The 24694-nt window shown below is 41.9% G+C and overlaps 2 protein-coding genes and 1 long non-coding RNA gene across 30 annotated transcripts in view; 1 reads left to right on the top strand and 2 right to left on the bottom strand.

The window, feature by feature from the left end:
* The window catches only part of LOC131811672 (uncharacterized), a 365766-nt gene extending 354777 nt beyond the window's left edge, over window positions 1–10989 (bottom strand). The window contains exon 1 of the long non-coding RNA XR_009346068.1: window positions 10534–10989. This is a non-coding gene — a long non-coding RNA (uncharacterized LOC131811672). The remainder of the gene's footprint in view (window positions 1–10533) is intronic.
* DLGAP1 (DLG associated protein 1) overlaps window positions 1–24694 on the top strand; it is an 889418-nt gene that overhangs the window by 756040 nt on the left and 108684 nt on the right. For 8 of the 17 annotated variants that reach the window (XM_059140356.1, XM_059140355.1, XM_059140360.1 and 5 more), the window contains one exon: window positions 18525–18554. The exons of the other annotated variants lie outside the window; for them this stretch is intronic. In XM_059140356.1, coding sequence (XP_058996339.1) covers window positions 18525–18554 — 30 coding nt within the window. The remainder of the gene's footprint in view (window positions 1–18524; window positions 18555–24694) is intronic. 17 annotated transcript variants of the gene reach the window in all.
* LOC131811671 (uncharacterized) overlaps window positions 21387–24694 on the bottom strand; it is a 39177-nt gene continuing 35869 nt past the window's right edge. For 5 of the 12 annotated variants that reach the window (XR_009346048.1, XR_009346053.1, XR_009346067.1 and 2 more), the window contains one exon: window positions 21387–24506. The gene's annotated coding sequence lies outside the window, so the exon portion shown is untranslated. The remainder of the gene's footprint in view (window positions 24507–24694) is intronic. The other 7 variants (XR_009346051.1, XR_009346058.1, XR_009346055.1 and 4 more) reach the window with 7 other exon arrangements.

Here is a 24694-nt window from a genome sequence, read left to right as displayed (position 1 = left end):
GGAGCTGGGAATAGGCAGTTAACTGCAGTATCTTCTTAGTAGCGGGGAGGATAAGATTTATTCACCCAAGTTCTCACTGAAATGCTGGTATTCTGACCCAGCCCCTGCAAACTGACCTTTCGAATGTAAAACTGTGTCTGTCCATGGCTTGCAGCTTGGTGATATGCAGGTGATAAAGCTGTTCTTTGCAATGGATTTTCTCACAAGATATGGAAGTGAAAACAAAAGCATGCAAGACTCCTTTTGCATAAATCTGTCCAATTTCTTGAACATTAGATGACATGTACAGGACACATTTTTTCCTGTCAACTCCTTTCTTCTTTTTGACCTTCTCCTCATAGTCTTCTTTTGTAATCACATTTTCAGATGTAGACATAGGCATCTCCAGTGGGAACTGAGATTACACTTTCCCTTGCCTTGCTAGCATAAACCAAAAATTTCATGCCTTGAATTCACTGTGAGGAGCAACATGGACTAAAACCAGGTTCCTGGTTTTGAAATGGAGATTTTATGAGAATATCCAAACCAATTATTTATGGTATGATAGGTCTTTTTCATTAAAACCATGCAAACTCAGGGGCGCCTGGGTGGCTCAGTGGGTTAAACCGCTGCCTTCGGCTCAGGTCATGATCTCAGGGTCCTGGGATCGAGGCCCGCATCGGGCTCTCTGCTCAGCAGGGAGCCTGCTTCCCTCTCTCTCTCTCTCTGCCTGCCTCTCCATCTACTTGTGATTTCTCTCTGTCAAGTAAATAAATAAAATCTTTAAAAAAAAAAAAAAAAACATGCAAACTCAGCAAGCTAGATAAGTAGGCTACCAACTTTTCCAACCAGTATTGAATTGAATTCCAACCAGTGAAAAGCACTGAAAGAAGTTAAAAAGTAAAGATGTAAAAAAGAAAGGAAGTTAAAAAAGAAGTGCAAAAAGAAGTCAAATGCATAGCCTTCAGTCCCCAAGGAATTTGGAAGGTCAGGGACATTTTGCCTGGAAATGAAGGGACTCAGACTCAGGTCAGAGAACCCCAAACTCTTCTGCCTGGAACTGTCATTACAGAATGCTCCTAATCTCTCTGGACTTCAGTGTTCTCATTGTCTGAGTCAGTTCAGGCTGCTATAACAAAATACCACAGACTGAGTAACCTGTGAGCAAGAGAAATTTGTTTCTTAGAGTTCTAGAGGCTGGAGGTCCAGATCAGAGTGCCTGTATGGTCAAGTTCTAGGTCTGGTGAGGTCCTGCATCCCAGTTCATCCACAGCATCCCACATAACCTCACCTGGCAGAGGAACCAAGCAAGTTCCTTCTGGCCACTTTCCTATGGCACTAATCCCATTCATGAGGGCTTCACCTTCACTACCTAATAGGCTCCTAAGGGCCTCATCTCCAAAACTACCAAACTGCATATTAGGATTCCAACATGTAAATTTTAGGAGGACACAAACATTCAGAACACAGCACTCATTTTGTTCAGATTGTGGAAGTGCAAGGAGATCACACACACACACAAGTCAATCCAGTGCGTGGTATATGGCAGTTGCTCAATAAATCCAGTGGGAGAGGGGTGACAGTGGTGGAGTTGGCAGAAATGATGAAAGTGATGGAAGTTAGGGGAGGTGAGAGAGGTGCAGGTCATGGGGTGATAGTGTAGAGATGGTGGTGAAGATAGGAATGGGGTGGGTAGTGATAGCAGAGATGATGATGGCAACGGTGATAGTGGGGGCGGTGCTAGTGGATGGAGGTGGACATGGTAGAGGTGGTGATGCTGGAAGAGATGATGGTGAGGCGGGAGGGGTGACAGCAGCAGCCTTCACTATGACAGTCATCCTCCTCTCATAATTCACGTACCAACCACGGCTACTACAGTAGTATTTTACCAGAATGGTTACTTATGAGTATCCTATCAACAGGGATGTTCTATCCACTAGCACTTCTAAAGAGCAATAGTATAAGATACAGGAACAGTGCTCTAATGGAATGCAGAGGTCACTAAGTGCAACTGAAATGCAAATAACGAAAATGCTGTGGACTGAGGGCCAGAACAGAGACAGCAGAATGCTAAAGGAAGGCCAGAGAGGAATCGATTGTGCCTGAAAAGGTTGGGAAGGCTCCACTGTGAAAGGCAGTGAGTTGATTCCGGAAAGTGGCAAGAAACTGTTTGCATGGAAAATGGTTTCCAGGCAAAAAGGCAGCACATGCAGAGGAGTGGAAGCACAGAAGTCTGTGGTGTGTGAAGGAAAGAGTTAAGCCAAAGACTAGGTAGGGTACATGGAGGAAGTAATGGAAGAAGAGGCCGGATCTACACTGAGAGGGGCCTTGAATTTGATGCTTTGAGCAACAGAGCCGTTAACTGTTTTTTAGGTAAGGAAGTCACATTTAGGGAGAAAGAATTAAAGAGGGAAAAGACTGAAGACAGGCCAGTTGGAACACAAAAGAAAGGGTCCAGACTAGAGGACAGAAGGACTTGCCCAGCCTGGCACTGAGGGCAGGGAGAGGAGAACAGGTGTGAGGACAGGAACTATAGGAAAAGGAGTGAGCTTGGATAAAGTTCTTCCCAGCTTCTCTGCATTTAATGTGCCCTGATGTAAGTGATGTGCTTGCCACAGTATCCGTAAGCAGCTGAAATTGAGCCAAGAATGACAAAGAATACAGTGACATTAAAGGAAGACAGAATAAGAATTAGAACTTGTTAGCAAGTGGTCTCTAAGAGTCTTAAACACTCCCTAATTCTCATTAACCTTTAAAGAAGAGAAATGAAGAAAAAGAAATGTCAAATTCTTTCTAGTGTGTGTGTTTCTCCAATCAGCAATTGAATAACTAAAGATTAGTGACCATGTTTCCCATTAAAAAAAACAAAACAAACTCTGAAAAAAATCTGGAGTCCTCATAACTGATTTTTAATGGGGAGAAAAAATGGAACGTTAACTTTCCAAAGCTACTTTCTGAATGTCACGGTTCTCTTTTCAATAATGCTTTTATTTTTCCTGAACAAAAATGTGTCTCATTGTAGAAAATTCTTTAGAAAAAATGTCATGAAATTCATAAATAACATGAATTATGCAGGACCTGTTGGCAATTGAAAGGATCTGGCTTCTCTTCTAAATGAAATGGGAACCATTTCTAAGTTTTAGTGAATGGGTTACATGATCTTGGTTTTTAAAGAATTATTCATGTTGCTCTGTTGGGATTAGACTATATGAGGACAAGGGTTAAATCATCTATGATTATTTCTTTAAAGTAGATTTTTAAAGGGACGCCTGGGTGGCTCAGTAAATTAAGCAGCTCCCTTTGGCTCTGGTTGTGATCCCAGGGTCCTGGGATCCAGGGCCATGTTGGGGTCCCCACTTAATGGGCAGTCTACTTCTCCCTCTCCCTCTGCCCTTCCTCATCTTGTGCACACATGTGCACGTTCTCTCTCTCAAATAAGTAAATAAAATCTTAAGAAAAAAAAAAACAAAACAGAATTTTAACGAGGCACCTGGATGGCTCAGTCAGTTAAGCCTCTGCCTTCCACTCAGGTCAAAATCTCAGCAGCCTGAGATGAAGCCCCACATTGGGCTCCCCACTAAGTCTGCTTCTCCCTCCCAAGTGCTCTTGCACTCTTGTGTGCTCCCTCCCGCTCTCTCTCTCACTCTCAAATAAATAAATAAAATCTTTTAAAAATAAAAACAACAGATTTTTTTTTTACTGAAAAGTGGTGGGGTGCTTGGCTGGCTCCATTGGTGGATCATGCGACTCTCGATCTCAGAGTTGTGAGTTTGAGCCCCACATTGGATGTAGAGATTACTCAGAAATAAAATCTTTTTAAAAAATAGATAGATATAAATAAATCAACAAATTAAAATGGAAAGTGGAACCACTTCATCAAGATAGTATTTGCTTAGAATTTCCTACAAAGAATATTCCCATCAGTTATGCATGAGTATGTGTGGGAGAAAATAACTGTTGAGAAAGTTAGCTCCTGGGAGGCCAAGTTCAAAATCTGTTTTCTACCTCTATTAAAAAAAAAAAAAAAAAAAAAAAAAAAAAAAAAAACTGGCTTTATTTCAGATTTAAATAATCAACTTTCAAAAAATGGTTACCGTTTCTGCTCAAGTACAGCCACGAAGCAGGAAATCATCAACTGCCAATTTAAGAGTGAAGAGAATCAAGAATCCCTTTCCTTATTTAGCAAGGCATTTACTGAGTACCTACTGTATGCCAAGCCTGGGCACTGTCCCTGAGGACATAGCAGGAACACTAACCCAGGCTCTGCCCTAACTTCAAGGAGCAGAGAACTGAGACTTATTTTTTGAACACTTATGCATATAATTGTCTATCATGGTTACAAGTGCTATAAAGAGAGAAATAAGGGTGTGTGAGGATCCTAGGGAAGCCATGAAATAGGCAAACAGGGAAAATACATTGCCCCTTCCCTAAGGAACTCTTTCTTTAACTCCTGATAAGGGAATGGCAAAGCACAACGACCAGAAGAATGAATGAGAAGGAAAAGTTAACTGAAAGAAGTTAGTGTGGTTGCAGCAGCAGAGTTTGGCAAGAGGGAGAGGGAGGCGCAGGGCGTGGGAGTGGTCTATGACAAAACAAGAAGTAATAAGTGTCCAGGAAGCCCAAAAAGCTATATGCCATAGGAAGGGTTTTGAAAATTTTGCAACAGAAGGCTGTTAAATGGTCTCAGCCAAAGGTCAAGCCGCTTAACCTATTCAAATGCTCTTTTTCTTCTTTAAGTAAAATTGACATAAGACAGTATATTAGTTTCAGGTACACATTGTAATGATTCAATATTTGTATATATGGCAAAATGATCACCACAGTAAGTCTAGTTAACATCTGTCACCATACAAAGATATTCTTAATAAAGTAAGCTAAAATAAAACTAATAGATGGAATTTGATTTCAATGTGCTTAGTAATGGAAAAGTTAACATTAGATGACTTATCAACCAAATATCAACCATTTCACTTACCTGATAGGTGTCAAGTGTTAATTTCAGGATATGGCTAATACAAGCATGGATAATCAGAACTGTTATTTACATTTAGAGACACTGAAATAGAAATTACTTAGAAATTTCTCAGAAATATAACACAATGATAGGCTTGATTGCATTTGTAAAAAATAACCTTGCATTTTTGCTTTAGGCTTAAAGAATGACAATCAACATTTTTGAGAATCATTTTCCAAATGAAAAGGAAAACTCTGACATGAATTTGCTTCTGCAGGGTGGATACTGCACTCACGTAAAGATTTAGCTGACAACTAGCAAGAAGAATTTGGGAAATAAATGGGAGAAACAGCTGTCCAGGAAGGTATCAGTTGCCAGGTTTGTTTGGAATGCAGTGGAATTCCCAGGCCTAAGTGTGCTCTGCCAGCTTCATTTAGCTCATTGATGATTGCACGCCTTTTGAAAACCACATTAGAGCACCCCATTTTCTAAGTCTCATCTCCTCTTGAAAAGGAATATATATTTCCGGGCTCCCACAGGATGCATAATTTTGTACCATTGTTAGTGATTATTACCACCATTTATTTTCCTAGTCATCCACCCATTCCACTTAGTGTAAGTCTAAATATGCCTCGCACACCTTTAAAAACGCCATTTCTGGTTATACTTCAAAAGGCAGAAGTTGGTCAAAATAGTCTCACTCCAATGATCTTTTCCAACAATAAAAAGTTTTTAGCTTCTTAACAGTGTTTACTTCTTACATCATCATATATATATATATATATATATATATATATATATATATATATGGTTACGAAAATGCTGTGTGAAATAAAATAAATATAGGGGCACCTGGGTGGCTCAGTGAGTAAAGCCTCTGCCTTCAGCTCAGGTCATGATCTCAGGGTCCTGCTTCCCCCTTCTCTCTGCCTGCTTCTGCCTACTTGTGATCTCTCTCTCTCTCTCTGTCAAATAAGTAAATAAAAATCTTTAAAAAAAAAAAAAAGAAAGAAAGAAAGAAAATAAATATATAAAGATTGGAGTTGTACAAGACAGCGAATATTTTTATTTAGCAAATACTTATCTAGCACCTATATTTGAGCTATTGTTCAAAGATGCTTTACAAATATGAACACAACAAATATTATACAGGGTATTCTATTTCTGATTTATGACAGACTTAAATTTACCCTCAACTCCTTAAAACTGAAGATATTCTGTTATAAGGCACCAAGCTAGTTCTATAGACCTGAATAGAGATATAGCACAGTAGAGTCCAATATTTGGTCAAAGCCATGTTGGAATGTGTTGAGGAGGAAGAATTTTTTTCCCTACCCTCTTGTGTTTCCTTACTGGGGCCTGCAAATTAAATTTACAAAAGGTAGATAAACAAGAGAAAAGACAGATATTTATTCATATACATGTTTGTAGAAAAATATGACTCAAGGAGGCAGTTAGAATTTGAGGCTTATATACTATCTTAATAGGAGAAGGAAGGCTCTTACAAATGACCTTTTTTTTTTTTAGAGAGACCACACACCCAAATGTGCACTCAGGGTGGGGAGGGGCAGAGAGTGAGGGAGAGAGATTAAGCAGACTCCAGGATCAACATGGGGTGGATGCGGGCTATATCTTACAACCCTGAGATGATCACCTGAGCCAAATCAAGAGTTGGATGCTTAACTGACTGAGCCACAAAGGCACCCCCACAAATGACTTAAGAAAGATAAATGAGCTCTTAGGAGACTAGTGAGGCATGTGATAGTTTCATGATAATGTCTGCTTAAATATGGTGACACTCCTCCTCTCTAGTGACAAGAATCAATCCTTCCTGGTTGCAGAAACTCCTGGGAAATGGATTTGTGACCATTGAGTTCTTTTAGGGGTCTCTGCTTTTAGGCAGGTAAGGAAATTCAGGGGGGGGGAGCCTATTTCCAAATGCTATCAGCTTAAAATAATTATATGCCACTTTGTAGTATTCTGGACACCTTTAAAAGGAAGTTAGGGCCAAAGAAGACTGTCTTTGATCCCCCTTGCTGGTGGACATTCAGGCTCTGGGCTAGCCCTGAGGATAGAGCTCTCCATGGGAATAGGACAAGGATGAACGCTTTCAGGTTCCAACAGACTCTCAGGGGTCTGAAGTGTCAGAGATATGCTTAATTCCAACTATGCACTGAGGCTAGCCTCAGAGACAAGACGAGCACTAGAGAAGTCCCACTACCTAGAACATTTCCTCATATATAGGGATTTTTTAGTAATGTCTCACAGAATAGACTTGACCAAATAGACCGGCTTAATCTCTACACCCCACCCCACCATAGTGGGAAACTCATATGGTCCTCCTCAACAACAAACACACTTTACCAGATACCAGACACTACATACTATTAATGGCATCCTCATTTTGAGAAAACAAACACACAACAAAGTATAGTAAGTTTTCCAAGGTCAAACAGCTGGTTGGTGGCTCAGCTGATATTTGTACCTATTCAATTTGACTCCAAAATTCAAACTCTTAACAACCAAGTTCTACTGCACTAGCCTTCTTCCTCAAAAAGTTTTATTTGGGGTGCCTGGGTGGCTCAGTGGGTTAAGCCACTGCCTTTGGCTCAGGTCATGATCTCGGGGTCCTGGGATCAAGTCCCGCATGGGGCTCTCTGCTCGGCAGGGGGCCTGCTTCCCTTCATCTCTCTCTGCCTGCCTCTCTGCCTGCTTATGATCTCTCTCTGTCAAATAAATAAATAAAATCTTTAAAAAAAAAAAAGTTTTATTTTAACTGAACTAAAGTATAACAAATGGCTTGAAGAAGCTTTTATTTAAAGTATTAATGTGACAATATCATAACCTAAAAACTGCTAACAATACCAAACTCCTGACACATCCTAGTGCAATAGAGTCTTCAGATCTGGCCATTTCTCCTGACATGAGATACTATCTAAAGCAGAGTAACATTGTGTGCATTATACATAGGGGAGCCTGACACCTGACTCACAGTGTCAGCTTCTTCAGGGTCGGCCCCTCCCTCAATACACGTAATCTGCCCCAGACCCCAGTGCTTCTGGCTCATTGTCACTTGGCTCAGGGTTGATGGACTTGGCCAATATGCCACAGTATCATCAAGCACAGCACTCTGAAGCTTGACACTTTCCTAAAAATATCTGCCCCAGTGAAATCTGTAAGTACAGTGGTAATAACTGATACACTCATGATTTCTCTAGAGTAGAGCTTCATTTGGGGAAGAGATGGAAGTTAAAGTTTGAATAGTTTTAGAACAGATTAGATAGAATAGAATAGTATGGATTCCTAGAACTAGATACTCCCAGCTTTAGGTTATTCTTACCACTCTCCCCCATAGTTGGATGTGGCACCTGCACAGTTTCAGGGGCTTCGGACACTCCAAGTCCCATCTAGGGACCATGTTCTCCTGCCTTGGGTTCTGTTACCACACTGACTATCAGTTGCTATTGATTTAGCAGTGTATTCCATCCCTTTGTGAACAGCATTGTTAGAGGCAAGCAGAACATTTTTATGGACACATGCTGTCTGCCAGGCACCACCTTAGTCATAGTGGATACAAAAATAAGTGAGGTCTAATTCTCACTTTCAAGTTTCCATCAGAGAGAGAAGCATGAAGGCAGAGAGGCATGACATTTGAGGTGTGGCCAGTATGCCAAGGAGAAGTCAGGAAAGGCTTTATAGCACAGCAAATATTTGCGTTGTTTCTGGAGAAAGGGTAGGTGTAAAGCAGCCTGCTCACAGGACCATTTGTGTACTAAAATCGGCAGATTTGGATGTGATCAATTTCTTTAAAGGGCTACCGAAAACCTCTGGAGATTCCACTGAGGGTGGACAAGAAAAGAGCCTTATTTTCACATGTTCACTCCACGTCTGTCAAACCATGTCTACATCTGAGGGTTAAAACTCTATTCTCCGACCCGAGATAAGCCTGGAAGCCGCATCCTGCCACAGACCGACCGCATTCTCCGGGCTTTCCCTGCAATGACGCACTAGCGCGCGCAAACGCCAGGGGGCAATGCAGTTTCACCAAAACTCCTAGGAACGGGTCCAGGTTTTGTTTTTGTTTTTGTTTTTTTCAGGTTTCGTTTTGACTAAGAAAGTTTACAGCATCCTGATGCAAAGGTGGAAACCCTTACTAAAAACAGTTCTACTAAGAAAATAAAAAGTTTATATATCCTTACTTTAAAAGATTCCCGAATTGCCATCCAAATCGCCTTTCAGCATTTGTCCACAGCTGAACGTCTGGCAATATTATTTGCAAAAGAATTACTTTCATTTTTTTTCTCAGTATAGCTGTCTGGTTTTCCCAGTCCTCTGCGTAAGAAACGGTTACTCTAGCCATCCCCTTGCTAGCCGGAGTCACACTGTTCGGACTCCGTTTCGCCCTCTGCCCAACCGTGGGCTCTACTCCCTCCGCGCCCATTCAGCGCATCCAGCTGCCTCTTTGGCTGGCGCTGCGGCTCCCTTTAAGGTAATTCCAGTCCGGGCCTGTGTTTTGTTTCCAGCTCCGCAGCCGCCAGGTGTCTGCCCTCCCTTAACCCCCAAGGATGAGAGATCAAAGGTGTGCCTACATCTGCCTCCTGACCAGCTCTTTAATCTGTTACATGTTCAAAAGGGACAAGCGCTGCATTATGCACTTAGGGAGGGAGGACGAATCAGAGAAGTGGAAAGGGGCAGAGTCCCAGAGTGTGTGAACTCAGTAAGAGGATGTGGAACATGTCTGTCTACATTGTAGCCCTGCCATGTGGGAATGTTTTCTTTTAAAAAGAGCAAAAATATCACGGGCAAATGGAGACCCCTGTTTCCCTGACTGGAGCCCTACTAAACCTGTTTAATGATAGTACACAGACCCATGTGGAGACCAGCATTAAAAGAAATCTAACAGGGGCGCCTGGGTGGCTCAGTGGGTTAAGGCCTCTGCCTTCGGCTCAGGTCCTGATCCCGGGGTCCTGGGATCGAGCCCCGCGTCGGGCTCTCTGCTTGTCGGGGAGCCTGCTTCCCCTCCTCTCTCTCTGCCTGCCTCTCTGCCTGCTTGAGATCTCTGTCTGTCAAATAAATAAAAATTAAAAAAAAAAAAAAAAGAAAGAAAGAAAAATCTAACAAGGCAAAGGAAAATACTTTTTAAATTATGAAATGGAAATTATACGGACATTTATAGCAACTTGGGCTTATTTCACGTCAGCAAAAAAGGACAGACTAAACACTTAAAAGAGATAAACTGAAAAATTTTGAGAAAGATTATTTCCAATAGATCTTCTACTTTCCACACCCACAGGAGTAAACAAGCAGGGAAATGCATTTTTTTAAACAGGAGAAAGCAAATTCAGTATTAAGAAAACAATTCTGGGGGCGTCTGGGTGGCTCAGTGGGTTGGGCCTCTGCCTTCCGCCCAGGTCATGCTCTCAGGGTCCCCGAAGAGTCCCGCATCAGGCTCTCTGCTTGGCAAGGAGCCCGCTTCCTCCTCTCTCTCTGCCTGCCTCTCTACCTGCTTGTGATCTCTGTCAAATAAATAAATAAAATCTTAAAAAAACAAACAAACAAACAATTTGGGAGCGCTGGTTATGGAGGGATAGGGCTCTTACCTAGACACGCAAGCTCACGCACGCAGGCGTTCCTTCGCCCAGGGTTTTGGTGTCAGGACAATCTAGTAAGAATTATGTCTGAACTTAAACTTGGGAATAATGTAGCTAACTGGAGCACCCAGCTTTCTTTAAATTCGGAATGAGTTTCCACCAAGGACATAGAAGCGAGCAGGCACGTGTGGGTTCTCTCTCTCTCTGTACGCCTGTGCCGCGCATGCCCAGAAGCAACCTTCCGCTCTTCGGCTTTTCCTTGCCCCGGGCATCCAAAAGCAACTGCAGCTGCTTGGGTTATGCTGAAATGCCTTTACAGATAGTCGCGAGGTAGTGGTGACTTAATAGTAAGTCACACTGACCTTCCCCAGTTACAATGTCTTTGAATCAAATTTGTTCACAGTACGTGAGAGGGAAGAAAAGTGGCACAGGTATTAATGGCTAAGGGAAGCAGGGAGTCCTTATCAGCAGCATCAAATGTTTCATTCATCTACTTAGCAAATATTTGCTCAGCACTGCCTCCGGTCACACTGCTGGACTCCGGGAAATCAGTGATGATCAAAGAGTCTTGCTTTCTTTCTGTTCATAGAGTTTACTGTCTAGAGGTAGACAATATAAATGAAATGAATGGCATAAATGAAATACTCTCCGAGATCACTGCTCTCAAAGAAAGAAACACAGTTCTTGTGGGAGAGTCTGCTTTAACAATGGAACTAATCTAGGGGGTCAGGGAGAACTTCTCTGAGAAAATCCTCATAAGCTAAGACCTGAGAGATCAAGAAGGGTGAGGGGGGACACATGTCACTATTCAGAGAGCTGAGAAAGTGGGGTGGCTGGTGGGGTAGCTGCGGAATACAAAGCTCAGGACGCAATACAGAGTAAGCTCAGAGGATTGAGGCACCTGTAACTGTTTCCTGCTCATAACATATTACCTCAACACACAGCATAACAGCTTAAAAACAGCTACTTTATTATACCCAAGATCTTATGGATCAAACCTCCTTCAGCTGGAGGTTGGGCTGGTCTAGGCCCTCCAGGCTAGCATTATTCATACACCTGGCACCTTGGCTTCTGTGGCTTGAAGTGTAGGCTCAGCTGAGACAGCTGACAAAACACCTATAGGGGGCACCTCCAGCACTGCAGCTTTAAGACTTCTTACATCACAATTCAGGGCCCCCAGGGATAGTATCCAAGAGATAGGAAGTCTTAAATCCTGGGCCCAGACACTAGCAGAGCATCCTTTTCACCATCTTCTATTAGTTGAAGCAGTCACAGAGCACCCCGCCCCCAGATCAAAGAAAATGACAGAGATGTCACCTCTCAATAGGAAGCATTTCAAATAATTTGTGGACATTTTTAGTCAGCTACAGCCCATCCTCTGGACACAAATTATTTAGACTCTTCTGTAAGGCAAAACAGACTCCTTCCAAAGCCCTCCAGAAATCGCATTATGGCATGAAGTTCAAGTTTGAGGTGCGGGTTCTTACCACTGAAATAAGGTTCAGGTGTTGCTGAGGATCCTTTGATCCTGTTCTCTAGTATACTTTTATCAATATGAAGACTTGTAAATGAAAATAAAAAGCTATCTGCTCCACGCACACCAGCATATACTGACGACACAGAGATGAGATCAGTGTAATGACCTCTCCCAGTCAGGAGTGGAAGAAGGAGGGGCATGGAGTAATCTACTGGTCCAGAGCAATTCTGAAGTCCATATGTTGCCAGTTCCTTCACTGGGGGCCTGGTCCTGTTGCCCAGGGATGAATCTTTGCAGTTCTTATCTCCTCCTCCAAACTCTTAATTGCACCTTCCGAGTCATCTATCCTGTTTCCTTAACGTCTAGGTCAGCTCAGGTATTTTGCTGTAACAAAATACCATAGACTGGGTGGCTTGAACAACAGATATTTATTCCTCACAGTTCTAGAGGCTGGAAAGTCTGAGATCAAGGTGCCAGCATGGTCAGGTTCTGGTAAGAACTTTCTTCCTATCCTGAAGATAGCCTCCCAAAGGCCCCATTGTCAAACCCCATCACACTGAGGATTAGTTAGGGATTCGACATATGAATTTGGGGCAGGGGACAGGAATAGGGGACAAGACTCAGTCTACAGCACATAAGATGTCATTTGCAACTGATTAATTTTATCAATCTAATCCCTGCCCATAGATGCTTGGAGGCTTTAAAGATTCTCACTCTGAACTACCTCTGCCCATTTTTGTCCACACTGATGATGTATCCGCTAAACACTTCCCTTGATATCTTCATGGGCTTCCTATGAATCCTATTAGACATCACTCTATTAGACAAAACACATGCAGTTTTCCTCCAGACAGGCACTTCTCTGGCCTGGTGCTGTGGAACCACCTTTTTAGAAGACCTTTCATCTCTTCATAAGTTTTTGAGGCACATGCTTAAATCTTTCTACAGTCATAAAAATGGGTCTTACAGCTGTACCCCTGAGATTGTCCTCATCCTCAGTAAGTTTCATACTTTGGGAGCTTTTGTCATTGGAAAGGCTAAGAATATGAAACCCTGTTATCTTTAATAAAAAAAAAAAAAAAAAAAAAAAAAACCAACAAGTCCTAGATCTATATTTCCTCTAAATTTTGCCTGAAAACTGAAGTCCCTTTCTTTGTTTAAGACACATTTTTTAACCTGTACTTTATTATATGCAACTCTTGGAAAAAACTAACTAGCACTCTACATGTTTTTTCCTGGAAATCTTACTAAAAATCTACAAACTCATTAGGTATATGAGTTTACATATATCTAAATATGTTATTTATTTTAGGTATGTTTTCTGTTTTTCCATGTTACTATAGGTCATAATGTTGCCAAACATCCCACCACTACATCAGATGACTTGACTTTCCTTCCAGTCTCCAAGGATACTGTTTTCCCTGTCCTCCCAGCTTCCACCAACAGTTTCCCCAGGGCATTCTAGCAACTTCCCTCATCTTACATTGTTTGGCAGAATGTCTACCATGGCCTCCATGCTCAGGACTTGTAACATGGTGTCTCAGGGTTCTCAGAGGGAGTGATCCAAGAGACAGGAAGAGACTGCCAGGTTCATGGGCCTGGGCACAGACAGAGAGAAACACAGTGAGAAAGGAAACACAAGCAGGGGGAGTGAGAAGGGACAGGCAGGCTTCCCTCTGAACAAGGAGCCCGATGCAGGGCTCCATGAAGGGCCCAGTGTGGGGCTTGATGCAGGGCTCGATCCCAGGACCCTGGGATCATGACCTGAACCGAAGACAGACACATAACAACTGAGCCACCCAGGCAGTCTCATTTCCACTTTATTTTAAAGGTCACAGTAGTCACAGAGTTTGCCCAAATTCAAGAATAAGTGGGACACAACTTCTATTCCTCTGTGGGAGGTGAACGGAAGAATTTGTGGGCATTTTTATTCTGCCACGAGTAACCTCATGAAGGACTATGCAAGTCCTGTTAGGGCTTTCAATCTTGGACTGAAGAATAATGAAAAGTGGGGCACCTGGGTGGTTCAGTGGGTTAATGCCTCTGCCTTTGGCTCAGGTCATGATCCCACTGTCCTGGGACTGAACCCCGAATCAGGCTCTCTGCTCAGCAGGGAGCCGCTTCCCTTCCTCTCTCTCTGCCTGCCTCTCTGCCTCTTGTGATCTCCGTTAAATAAATAAAATCTTTAAAAAAAAAAAAAAAGAATGAAAAGGCATTTAAGAATTTTAAAGGGTGAGGGGTATGACATAATTGGACTTGCCTTTGAAAAGACCACTCCAGCTACAGTATGAGAATGCATCGGAAAGAGGACATAAAAAACTGAATGGTCCTTTCTTGGTTCCTCTTTCTCGATCCCTATCATATTATACAGGTTCGTGTGAGCATTGCTATGGCAGTTTGCCCTAAGGTGATGACAGTAGAGATAAAAGAACTGCAAATTCTTGAGGTATTTGGATATAAAATCAATTAGTTGATATTTCCTGAAGACCATTTACAGCATAACCTTGACTCCAATTCGTTGATAAAAGACTTCTTGGGAATCTATTTAACAGTATAATCCTGAAACCTAAATATTACTGTAATTTATGTATATTTACGCCACATGGCAATGTTCACTGGCCTCCACGAAGACCAGCCTCCAAGTAGAAATAGACAGTGGTCAATATAGTGAAATCTGAGCATTCTGCTCAACAGTATCCACAATTAAGACAACATGTTTGAGTTACATTTGTAGGGATTGATAAAATTCTCTTTTTAGGATCTCAGGAAACACTTGGGAATGACCACTTATTCAATAGATAAATACTTGAGTATTTGCTCTACGCCAGGCATGGTTCTAGTCACGGGAGTTAAAGCAGCAAGCAAGACAAACCAGGTCTCTGCTCTCATTCTGCTTACACTGTAATGAGGCAGAGAGATATAAACAAGGAACCGAGTGATAAATCAGTGACATAATCCCAAGTAGGAATAACTGGCATAGAAGAAATAAGTAAGAGAGAGGGTCTACAGAGTTCTTACTGGGTCTGCTCTAAATACAAGAATCAAGGAAGGGCTCTCTGAGGGAGGGACAACTTGAAGTAAAATCTGAAGAGAAGGGGCTGCGCAGCAAGATCTAGCAGGTCAGGAGAAAGCACTCACTGCAGAGGGAGGCACCCCATGGGCAGAAAGGAATTAGCACTGCAGGGCACTAGGCACCAGGGAAAAGACCAAAGTGGCTAATGAATCTTGGAAAAGGGAGAAAGTCAGATGACATAACAAAATCAGTAGGAATATATGACATAGGGCATTGACAGGTTTAAAAATTTTATTACCAATCCAACAACAATGAGGTGTCACTGGAAGATTTGAGCGAGCCCTTGTCATTCACACTTCAGCATGGATTATTCTAACTTGCTTCTCAAAAATTATTTTAAATCAACTGAAATTAGTAATTAGGTGAATTAGGTGAGAGAGGTAAGAAAGAGGGTGGAACAACTTTGGAATTGGGGAAGTGTTACTGAAAGCTTACCCGGGTAGTGATTCGCTCTGACTTGCAGGAAAACAATAGACAGGGTCTGCACAAATCACCCACAAGATTAGGAATTTTGCTACATTAAGATGTCAAGTTGAGGTGTCTTTTCCTTCTCTCTCTTTTTTTACATTTTATTTTCTAACACTTGCAGATGATGAAACTTTAAAGGGAGGGCTAGGGAGGAGTAGGATCCACTGTGTGTCTATATACATATATGTATGTGTTATGGCTTACCCTGAATTCCAGGCAATGTCAATGTCAGCCAGTCACCAGATAACGTCTATCGTGTGTCCTGGAAGTCAACAGTGCTACATGTAGCTTTTCAGCATCGACATCAACCATTTCTTAAATATTCAAATTTTTTAAAATATTTGTATTTTAAAATAAAATGTCTTCCCCTCATTCTACAATTTCTGTATAATATTAAAAGTAGCTATCTAATTAGATTTAGCTAATTCTATATTTTCACTACAACACAGTTATTTTGCAATATCTTTATAAAGGCCTGTCCTACTATAGGAAACAGCTTCATTTGGGGTTTAAAAAAAAAAAACAGGAGACGTCTATATGGAGTTGATAAATCACTAATGTTTTTAAGATAATGTTAATAATTAGAGCTCTAAAATCAGATGTTAATTTTTTTTAACTTACCTTTTTCTCCTTATTCAATAAAAGTATTACTGGGCTCTGGTCCACCACCACCCACAAATCCCATAAAAATTTGTTTTGATTTTCTTGTTCTACCAGCATAAAGCCTGATCAGAGCACCTTGATTAGAGCACACTGTTGTCCTTTTATCTCAATGGCAGTTGCTGACACCATGGTTATACACAAAAATAAATATGGCTAAAAAAAATCACTATCATGAACTGATTTCCTGTATAAGAATCCTCCAGTTAAAAAAAAAAAAAAAAAGACAGGCTCATTGTTTAATAAGCCAGTGACTCATACCTCTTGGCATAAGTGGGCTTGCCAAGTCCATTTAGGTTATGTTCGTGGTTGACTGTCAGTGACTGTTATTTCCCGGGTGACCTATGGATAGTATATATGACAGTTTTAAAAGGTTTGAAATTACTGGAAAAATAATGGCAAATGCTAAGCTTACTTACATGTACTTCGTTCTGTTAAATTATTACCCCTTTTATGAATAGCTCAGGAAGTATTCTGAAGATCAAGATTTTCTTCTGTGGGCCTGAGTGGAAAGGAACATCAGTGGTGACAACGTTATGCTAGATTTGGTTCATACCAACTTGCAAGAGCAAATTCTTTTATTTTGGGGTGTTCTGTGAACCCATTATCAAACACAGCCATTGTTATAAAAGATATAAACTTATAATTAAATAAATTATATTAAAAACAAAGGTAATAAATACTTAAAACTCTTTCCTTTCTCATCATTTGACTACAGTTTGCTTTCCATACTCTTGAGGTTGTTTATAACAACTGTACTTGCATGGTCAAAATACTACCTAATGGTATTGTTCCTTGCCCATCTCTTTTCAACACCACATTCCCTGACATCAGGCTGGTCGCCTGAAATAGGCCACAGTGGAAGTACTTACCTAGTGATGAAGTTGAAAGAGTTTTAATGTAATGAAAATAATTTATATGACAGCGTGAAAAATAGTTCAGCAGTAAGCCACAGAAGAGATGTAGTGATAATTAAATTTATTGGGAAAAGAGCAGAGTGGGATGAAACGCAATGCGTGATTTTGTCCAATAGTGATTGCCTTGCTAGATAGGAATACAAGAGTTGGACCAAACTCAACAAAAGCATTCTGCATGAATCAATTGATTATACAGAACCTGAAGTAAAGAGCATTGTGTATTTTATTATTTTTTTAGATTATGTATCATACATCATTTATATCAGTAAAAATCAGGAAAAACACACCTACATTTATATGCATACTTTTTGCCCTGGAGAGTCCTTTGTTAAACATTGACCAGACACTACTGGTTCTGCAGGAAAGATGAAATTCGATAGGTAACTTAAAAGGAACTTTTTCAGAAAGCTGTAGTGGAGAGCAAGTTTGTCTCTTTGTTAACAATCTGTTAAAATCAGTGCGTGTTCATGCTCATACTAATTTGGCTTATCGATTTTGAAGAGGGTTTTGTTTCCACTTTTAATTTGAGACTCCTCTGGTTGAGGAGAACTGTAGAGAACTGTAGAGAACTCCTCTGGTTGAAGAGAACCAGAATGTCAATGACATGAAACTGTAAATAGATATTGTTGTTCAGCCTAAAGTATCATGGCTATCACATAGGGTTTGGGGAATATTATTTATAACTATGACATACCAAAAAAGGGAATTTTTAATCAAATCATAGGACCCAGTCTAATTTACCTCAATTAAGTGTTTAAATTCACTGAATTTAAATTTAAAGTCTTTAAATTTACTGAAAAGGCACATGAATATCCAGTCAAGAGTAATGTCTACTTGCTTCATGAACAATTTGACACGCTCAAGAAGCCCTTTTACTGACCTGCAGGGAGCGGGATCGCTGAACACATCTGACCAGTAAATGGCCTGTGACCCAACCAGCTCAGAGAAGGAAGCTGCCAGATCACACCATGGTTTTTAACCACTTGTTATATATTTTGACAGCAACCCTGCTCCAACATGTATCAAACAATCTCTATACATAACATTAAATAGAAAGTACTAGCCACTGGTGTCCCATTGTGTGAAGTTTCATCAATTCACTATCCAGCATGATTTATTTACAGAAAGTCATTCAGACAGACTTGGCCTTTGTTTTACCCAAAAACGTGTCAGATGGCTTATTCAGCAAAAAACTCCCCCAAATGGTTTTAGTGGGATTAATGAAGACATCATTTAGTCTAACAATGGACTGAAAATTACTTTATTCTCAAAGTTGATGTTTGTTTAGTTAAATCCTCAAAATACCAGCAAAAACTCTAGATCCGAAGCATGTGTGTGTTTTGAGAAGACGAGAAGAGGTCATTTGGGGCCATTATATAACTGCCACTTTTTGTTTTTATTCAAGGTGTCATAAAACTGAGTTCTGCAGTTGAAGGTACGTTTTCACAACCACAAAATCAATACTGTTTTGCTTAAAGGTTGCCTAGCGTGGCTTTGTAGCCAGAAAGCGTCTGTGGCAGCAGTGTGTGGTGCCTGTTCTAATTGCCAGCTGTCACCATTCCATCTGTGTCTCTCCTCGTTCTGGTCATTCAATGCCATGAGTCTCTCGGGCCTCCACCCGTGGCATGAACACTGACCCGAGAGGGCAGTCTTTAGGGGCGCGAACGTGTCTCGTTCTGTTTCCTGATGTGATTGCCTCAGATCCAAGGCTCTTTCCAGATCCCCTTGCTCTCTCCAGCAGCCTTATTTGAGGCTGGATGTAAAGTCTTGCCAGAAACCTTGCCCCCCATTCTTTCGGCAGGGCCTTCTCTACAGTGTTTTGGTCCCTCATCCCAACGTAGCCAACATGCTTGCCCAAGTCGGTGGGCATGGAGTTGTTCAAGCTCCCTGACGAGAACCCTAAGTGGTGAAGGCACTGACTGGCCTCAGATGCAGCTTTTTCCAAGGCAGTGTGATCCACCAGCACCCAGGAGGCACTGGGAGGACCAGCTTCTGTCGACGGTATTTGCATCATCCGTATCTAGCAAGTGGCAATTCCCTTTAGCCATGCATGCAGGAAGTGAAGAAGAAAGGGAAAAGGGGTTTAAGGAAAGAGGAGGATTGGTGTGGGAGAGGACAGCAGGATTTTGCTAACCCCCAGGAATGCTGAAAATACCCCATCGTCTGAAATGATTAATTGGTTATTGGTATAATGTTGATCTCCTTATCCTCATAGAAGCACAAAGCACAAGTAGCGAATGTGTAATTTTCCCTTCTTGTGAGTCTCTGTGTTTGTTTTGGGTGTGTGTGTTCTCATTTATCGGGAGTCTGTCAGTCATGCTTCGAAGGTTCCTTCATCCCTACTTAATCAGGGGAGGCTCCTTGGAAGAGGTGGTGGGCTTTCAGGGGAGTCTTCACATTTAAAGGGAGATGTGGCCTGATGAATGAGCAATGCATGGAGGTGGGAAGTGGAAAAATGCCAGGGGATAGGAGTGATGAGACCATCTGCTTAATTCAAGCACAGGGATTGGATGGGCTGGAGTCTGAAGACTGGGAGATGAGGGAGGAGCTCAGTCATGTACCCACAGGATTGGCAAACGCAAAATGGGGAACTCTGTGCCTTCTGTAGACTTAGTACCATCCTATTTCACAAAGCAAAGTTGAAAAGGCAGCATTTCTGACATTCACAGTGGAAAGCATGCTGCTCTTTTCAAGTAAGCGAGGGACCAGGAAAAGGTGCAGGCAGTGGTGTTTCCAGGTCAAGAAAGAGGAGCAAAATGATGTCACATTAAGCACAAGAGAGGGTTCCATGCCAGTTCCAGGCCTCTATGAGGCCAAGCAGGAGTCAAGTTTCCTCTGCATGGGAACACGGAGTCTTATCCTGAGACTATCCAAACTTCTCCCAGCCTAACAAAACAGAGGAGACAGCAACAAAATCAAGCAGGTCCATGAGAATGGCCTTGTCTGCAGAAACTCCCAGTGGCAAATGAGCCACCGAGTTTCAGTTAATTATCTGTAGAATTCCAGATAACAGTTGGTCCACCCTGGGCAGTTTTGATGTTTAATCAAAGAATGGCTTTGAAGTCAGAGCTTTACGTTGCCTATTTGGCTAAAGCACTGTATTCCACTTGCAAAAAAGGATGGAAAGACAAAATAAATGTTTTAAAAAGCCAGGAGCCCATGAGAACATTAGATGATTTAAACTCTTGATCCGCTGGAACTACTGTTCCATTCATCGTTTTGTTAGTGACTACTGCCACTACTGGGTAGCATGGCCTAGCCTAACCCCTCGAACAGGTTTGCGTTGTCCAGAGAATGAAGAGAGTCAGGAAAAACAAGAGCAAGAAGCAGAATGACTGCTTAGGGCTTTTTCAGGAGCCTCCTTATCTCTGGGCCTCCCCTGAGCCCCTGGGGCTCACGGGAAGTGCGCTGGGGCAGCTGTGGGTATGAGAGGTCAGGCCCCCTTCGATTGCAGCTTGAGCATCTTTGGTGCAGCTTCTTGGCTGAGGGCTGTGGAAGCTTGAAGGCTTGGAAGCATGCTCTGTCTTAACTGTGTTAGGACACGTGTGCTCAGGGGGGCTGTCTGAAGCGCAGTCTTGGGTGGGGGGTGGGGTGCGCGTGTGCTCAACGCATGCATTCTTGGTGCATCTGGAATGTGAGATTTTTGACCAGCATGCTTAGTGGAATGCGTGTGAGACTATCTCTTGGTCCGACATCAAACCTCAGACAGCAGTCCTTATGAATGCTTAGCTGATTACTGTACTTGCTATTTTCCATCTGGGGTATGAACTCGAGGCAGCTTCCTCCCGCTAATCATGTCAAGGAGTACGTAAATCAGTGGAGGGGATCCATGGCCAGAAATGAAACCTACCTTTTCTTTAAAAATGACTCTGTTTGGGGATTATCGTAGAACTCTAAAAATAGCATTATTTTAGGTAGCTTATCTTTTCTCTTCTTTTTAAGGAAAAACAATTCTCAAAGTTGTAAGAGAAAAATCAACAAAGATTGCCTGTGCTACTTTCCACCAAGTATTTTCGTCATGCAATTTTCTGCTTTCTCTTTCTCTGAAGCAGGGGTGCCCCCTTCAGCATTTTGCAGCTTCACGTAAGCTTTTTAAATCAGCAAAAAGAAAAAAGCTATTTATACCGCATTAATGGTAAGGTTAAAAGTCAAATGTGCTTTCATGTTTTAAAGACCTAAAATTATGCTTACACAGTAACACACATCAATGCTGTCCCGACTTTGCAATGAAGAAAAATATCTGACCAGGAAAAAAACCTTCAAAATCAATAGTTACAAAGTTTTATTGATAATGCTGATGGATTCTGAGCTCTAACTTTTGATTGATAATCCCACTGGAATAAAATCAGGGTAAGAGAGAAACATCCAGAAGCAAATTGGGAGAATGGGAAGGTGGGAGGTGGTTGGGGCATAGTAACTGGAGAAAAACTCTTTCATCTAATGGGAGCAAAACCATTCTGTACCAGGAAGTCCATGATGTAATCTTCTAAATATGCCTCTTAGAAGGGATTTTCCCTCTTGAAATTGAAGCAGGGAGCCGGGCACATATTTCCACAAGTGGGGCCAGCACACCAGGCTCATCAAGGAGAAACGAGAATGCAGGTCACAAAGAAATGAGTCAGGCCTGAGTGAGGCTGCCTGCCCTGACATTCTATACAGGCTGCTCTTTCTTTCCATGGAGGAAGGGTCCAGCCCCAGGCAGCCGCTCTTTATCCACCAGATCCGTGGTATGTTCAGACATGTGGCAAAGGGAGCATTGGGAAGGAGGCATCCAGCCTGGAGGGACAAGATGAGACAGCAGAGGCTGGTGACAGGCCCTGGTGACTGATAACCTGGGTGTGTTCCATGAGGAGAATCTGCCTCAAAAGTGATTTGTTTAGACCTCATAGGTAGCTGAGAATCCAAAATACCAAAATGGCATCAAACTCTTTAGAAAGCCTATACAATGAAGTTTGGCTTTTTTGGAAAAGTTCCACGTCTTCAAAAATGGGAACAGATGAGCCACTATGAAAATATCGAACAGATGAGATGGTTCTTCAAGTCCTGGCCCACAGTTGTGTCCTGTATAGGCATGCCATGGGGCTTCAGTGAGCCACAGAGGTGAAACCTGTATGAACAGTAAATTTCCTGTGTCTCCACGACCAGCTTCCATTTCATCAACAAAACCTCCCTTGGCCATGTGGAGCTTTTGTTTTCCTTTTTTCTTCTTGTCACTTCATTTTATTTAGGTAGGTTTTAAGTATCTTAATTCTCCATGGTAATGGCTGGTGAGCCACAATCCCCTTCGGGCGGGGAGGACTTAAGAATTTTGTCATATCTGAGGTGATGCTTTCTATGGCCTCACAGCCTCTGACCCAGAAAATGAAATGACTCCTCAGGCATAGAGGAAAAAAAGTAAAATCTTTATTCAATCTTTGGTCCCCATATGCAAAATTCATAATACCCACAGCATAATGCCTGTATGGTAAATCTATTAAAAATGGAGCTGTTCTTCCGATTCAAAACTATGATCTGGTTTTACTTGCATGCTGAATACGGAAATACTCCATTTCTCTGCTTAAGAAATACTGTTCTCCATAATATGACATGCAGTGCATCTCAAATACCCCTGTCAGGGTTTGTTTGGGCTGCTGCAACAAATTATGGTAGATTGGTGGCTTACACAACAGATTTACTGCTAACCGTTGAGAGGACTAGAAATCCAAGATTGGTGTCTGCTGCGCTCCCTCTTCTGCTAAGTTTTCACTGTGTCCTCCCGTGGTGGAAGTGGGAAGGAGCTCTCTGGGATCCCTTTTATATGGGCCCTGATCCCATTCATGATGGTTCCATCTTCTTGTGTTATTCACCTCCCAAAAGCCCCACCTCCTAATAGCATCACCTTGAGGGGTGTAAGTTTTCAACACGTGAATTTTGAGGGGACACGAATAGTCATACCATAACAACCCCAAATGGATTTAACATTTAAAAAATACTCCAAATTTATTAATGTCATTTCCTCCCTAGCTGAATTTTGTCCTTGTCATTTTGTCTTTCTACTTTTTGAGCAAAGCCCATATGCTCAGACGTCAAGCTAGACTGCGGTAAATCCATTAACAAATAGATAGCTGATGGACCTATTCCCAGAAATAAATTTAGAATGAGGTCTCAACGTTTTTACCATGAGAAATCAAAACGAAACATCTTTTCCGACCTTTAAGTCAGATAGCTACAGAGATTGGGAAGGGCTGCCTGGGGGAAGGAGTTCCTCTTGGTTCCACCAGAGTGAAAAGCAGTAAGCAGTGTGTCAGGAAGCTAAAAACAGAATACTGTAGAAACTGAAGTCAATACTTAGAGAGTTGTTTCTGCAAAGAAACGCAAACCTCCTGCTTCCAAGGCTAACTTGGAAACTGGATCACCGACTGAGCAAATAAATTATCTCTTCTCAAAGGTTCAGACTTACAATACTTTGGGTGAAATTTTCCTATTACAAAGCAATGTCTCTGGGCAGGATAAGCATTAAGTCGAGAATCTACCAAACAGTTTCTAAAAACTAGGCTCCTCCTAAAATGGCATAGATGACCCAGTGTGACCCAGAAGCTGGAAGATGAGTCAAGGTGTGCCTAGTTTCCAGTCTTTCTTGGGGTTACCCTCACTTCAGATAGCATTAACGTCTAATAACCACTGGCAAAGGTTCAGAGCTCTCTCACATTCATCTTTTTTTTTTTTTTTAAGTTTTTCTTTCTCCTCTCCTTCTCTTCCCTCTCCTTCCTCCTCTACTCCAACTACATTTCTTTTTCCCTGTGACAGAAAGTGAACAGGGTGCCCCTTCAGGCAAGAGAAAGCCATCCACTAACTGGATGGGTTTGGCCGCTAACCAACATTTGCCTTGCTCTCCAATAAAATGGAGATCTCTATTTCTCAGAGCAACTATAAAGACCAAACAGTATGGTATACATAAAGGATTTAACAATGTACAGAATACAGTAGGTGCTCAACAGGCTCTTGTTCTCTTCTTTACTTTTCCCCATTCTCTGCAGTGTTCCCAAGGCTTCCTATAGCACCCCTCTTCCCAGTGTCCAAAGATCTTGCAAACAAATAGTCACTTCCACTAGGATTATATCGTAGCCTGCTGCTGAAAGTCAGCTTGATTTGGGGCAAAGCCACAGACAAACCACCAGCCTCAACCCTTGCTTTCCCACTTTGAGAGAACTTAAGAGAGAAGCAACTAGGAATAGGGTTCCCTGATCACCTCACCAGGAGCCATGACATCTCTGTGGAGAGGGAGCAGCTCCCCGAGTGAACAGTGCCAGGAACCAACCCGAAACGGGGGGTGTTCTCATCAGATGGGACTGTGCCCTTACCTGCTCTTCTAGTCCTGGGGCTGGGAAGAAAGGAAAGGTTTTTCAGGCTGGTTCAAGAAAGTGTTAAAGACAAAAAAAAAAAAAAAAATAGGAAAAGTGTTAAAGACTAATTTAATCAATATTAATAATATTTTCTGTGAAGTAGTTTATGAACTTGGGCTTCCTGAGTGTGCCATTTGTCAACACTGGAAGTTTTTTTTAATAAGGAGGACTAAAGTGATTACAAGCACAGCTA

Source organism: Mustela lutreola, chromosome 11, assembly GCF_030435805.1.
Source record: "Mustela lutreola isolate mMusLut2 chromosome 11, mMusLut2.pri, whole genome shotgun sequence".
Taxonomy (NCBI): Eukaryota; Metazoa; Chordata; class Mammalia; order Carnivora; family Mustelidae; genus Mustela; species Mustela lutreola.
The sequence above is the reverse complement of the archived record's forward strand: the minus strand, read 5'-3'. Positions and strand labels throughout refer to the sequence as shown.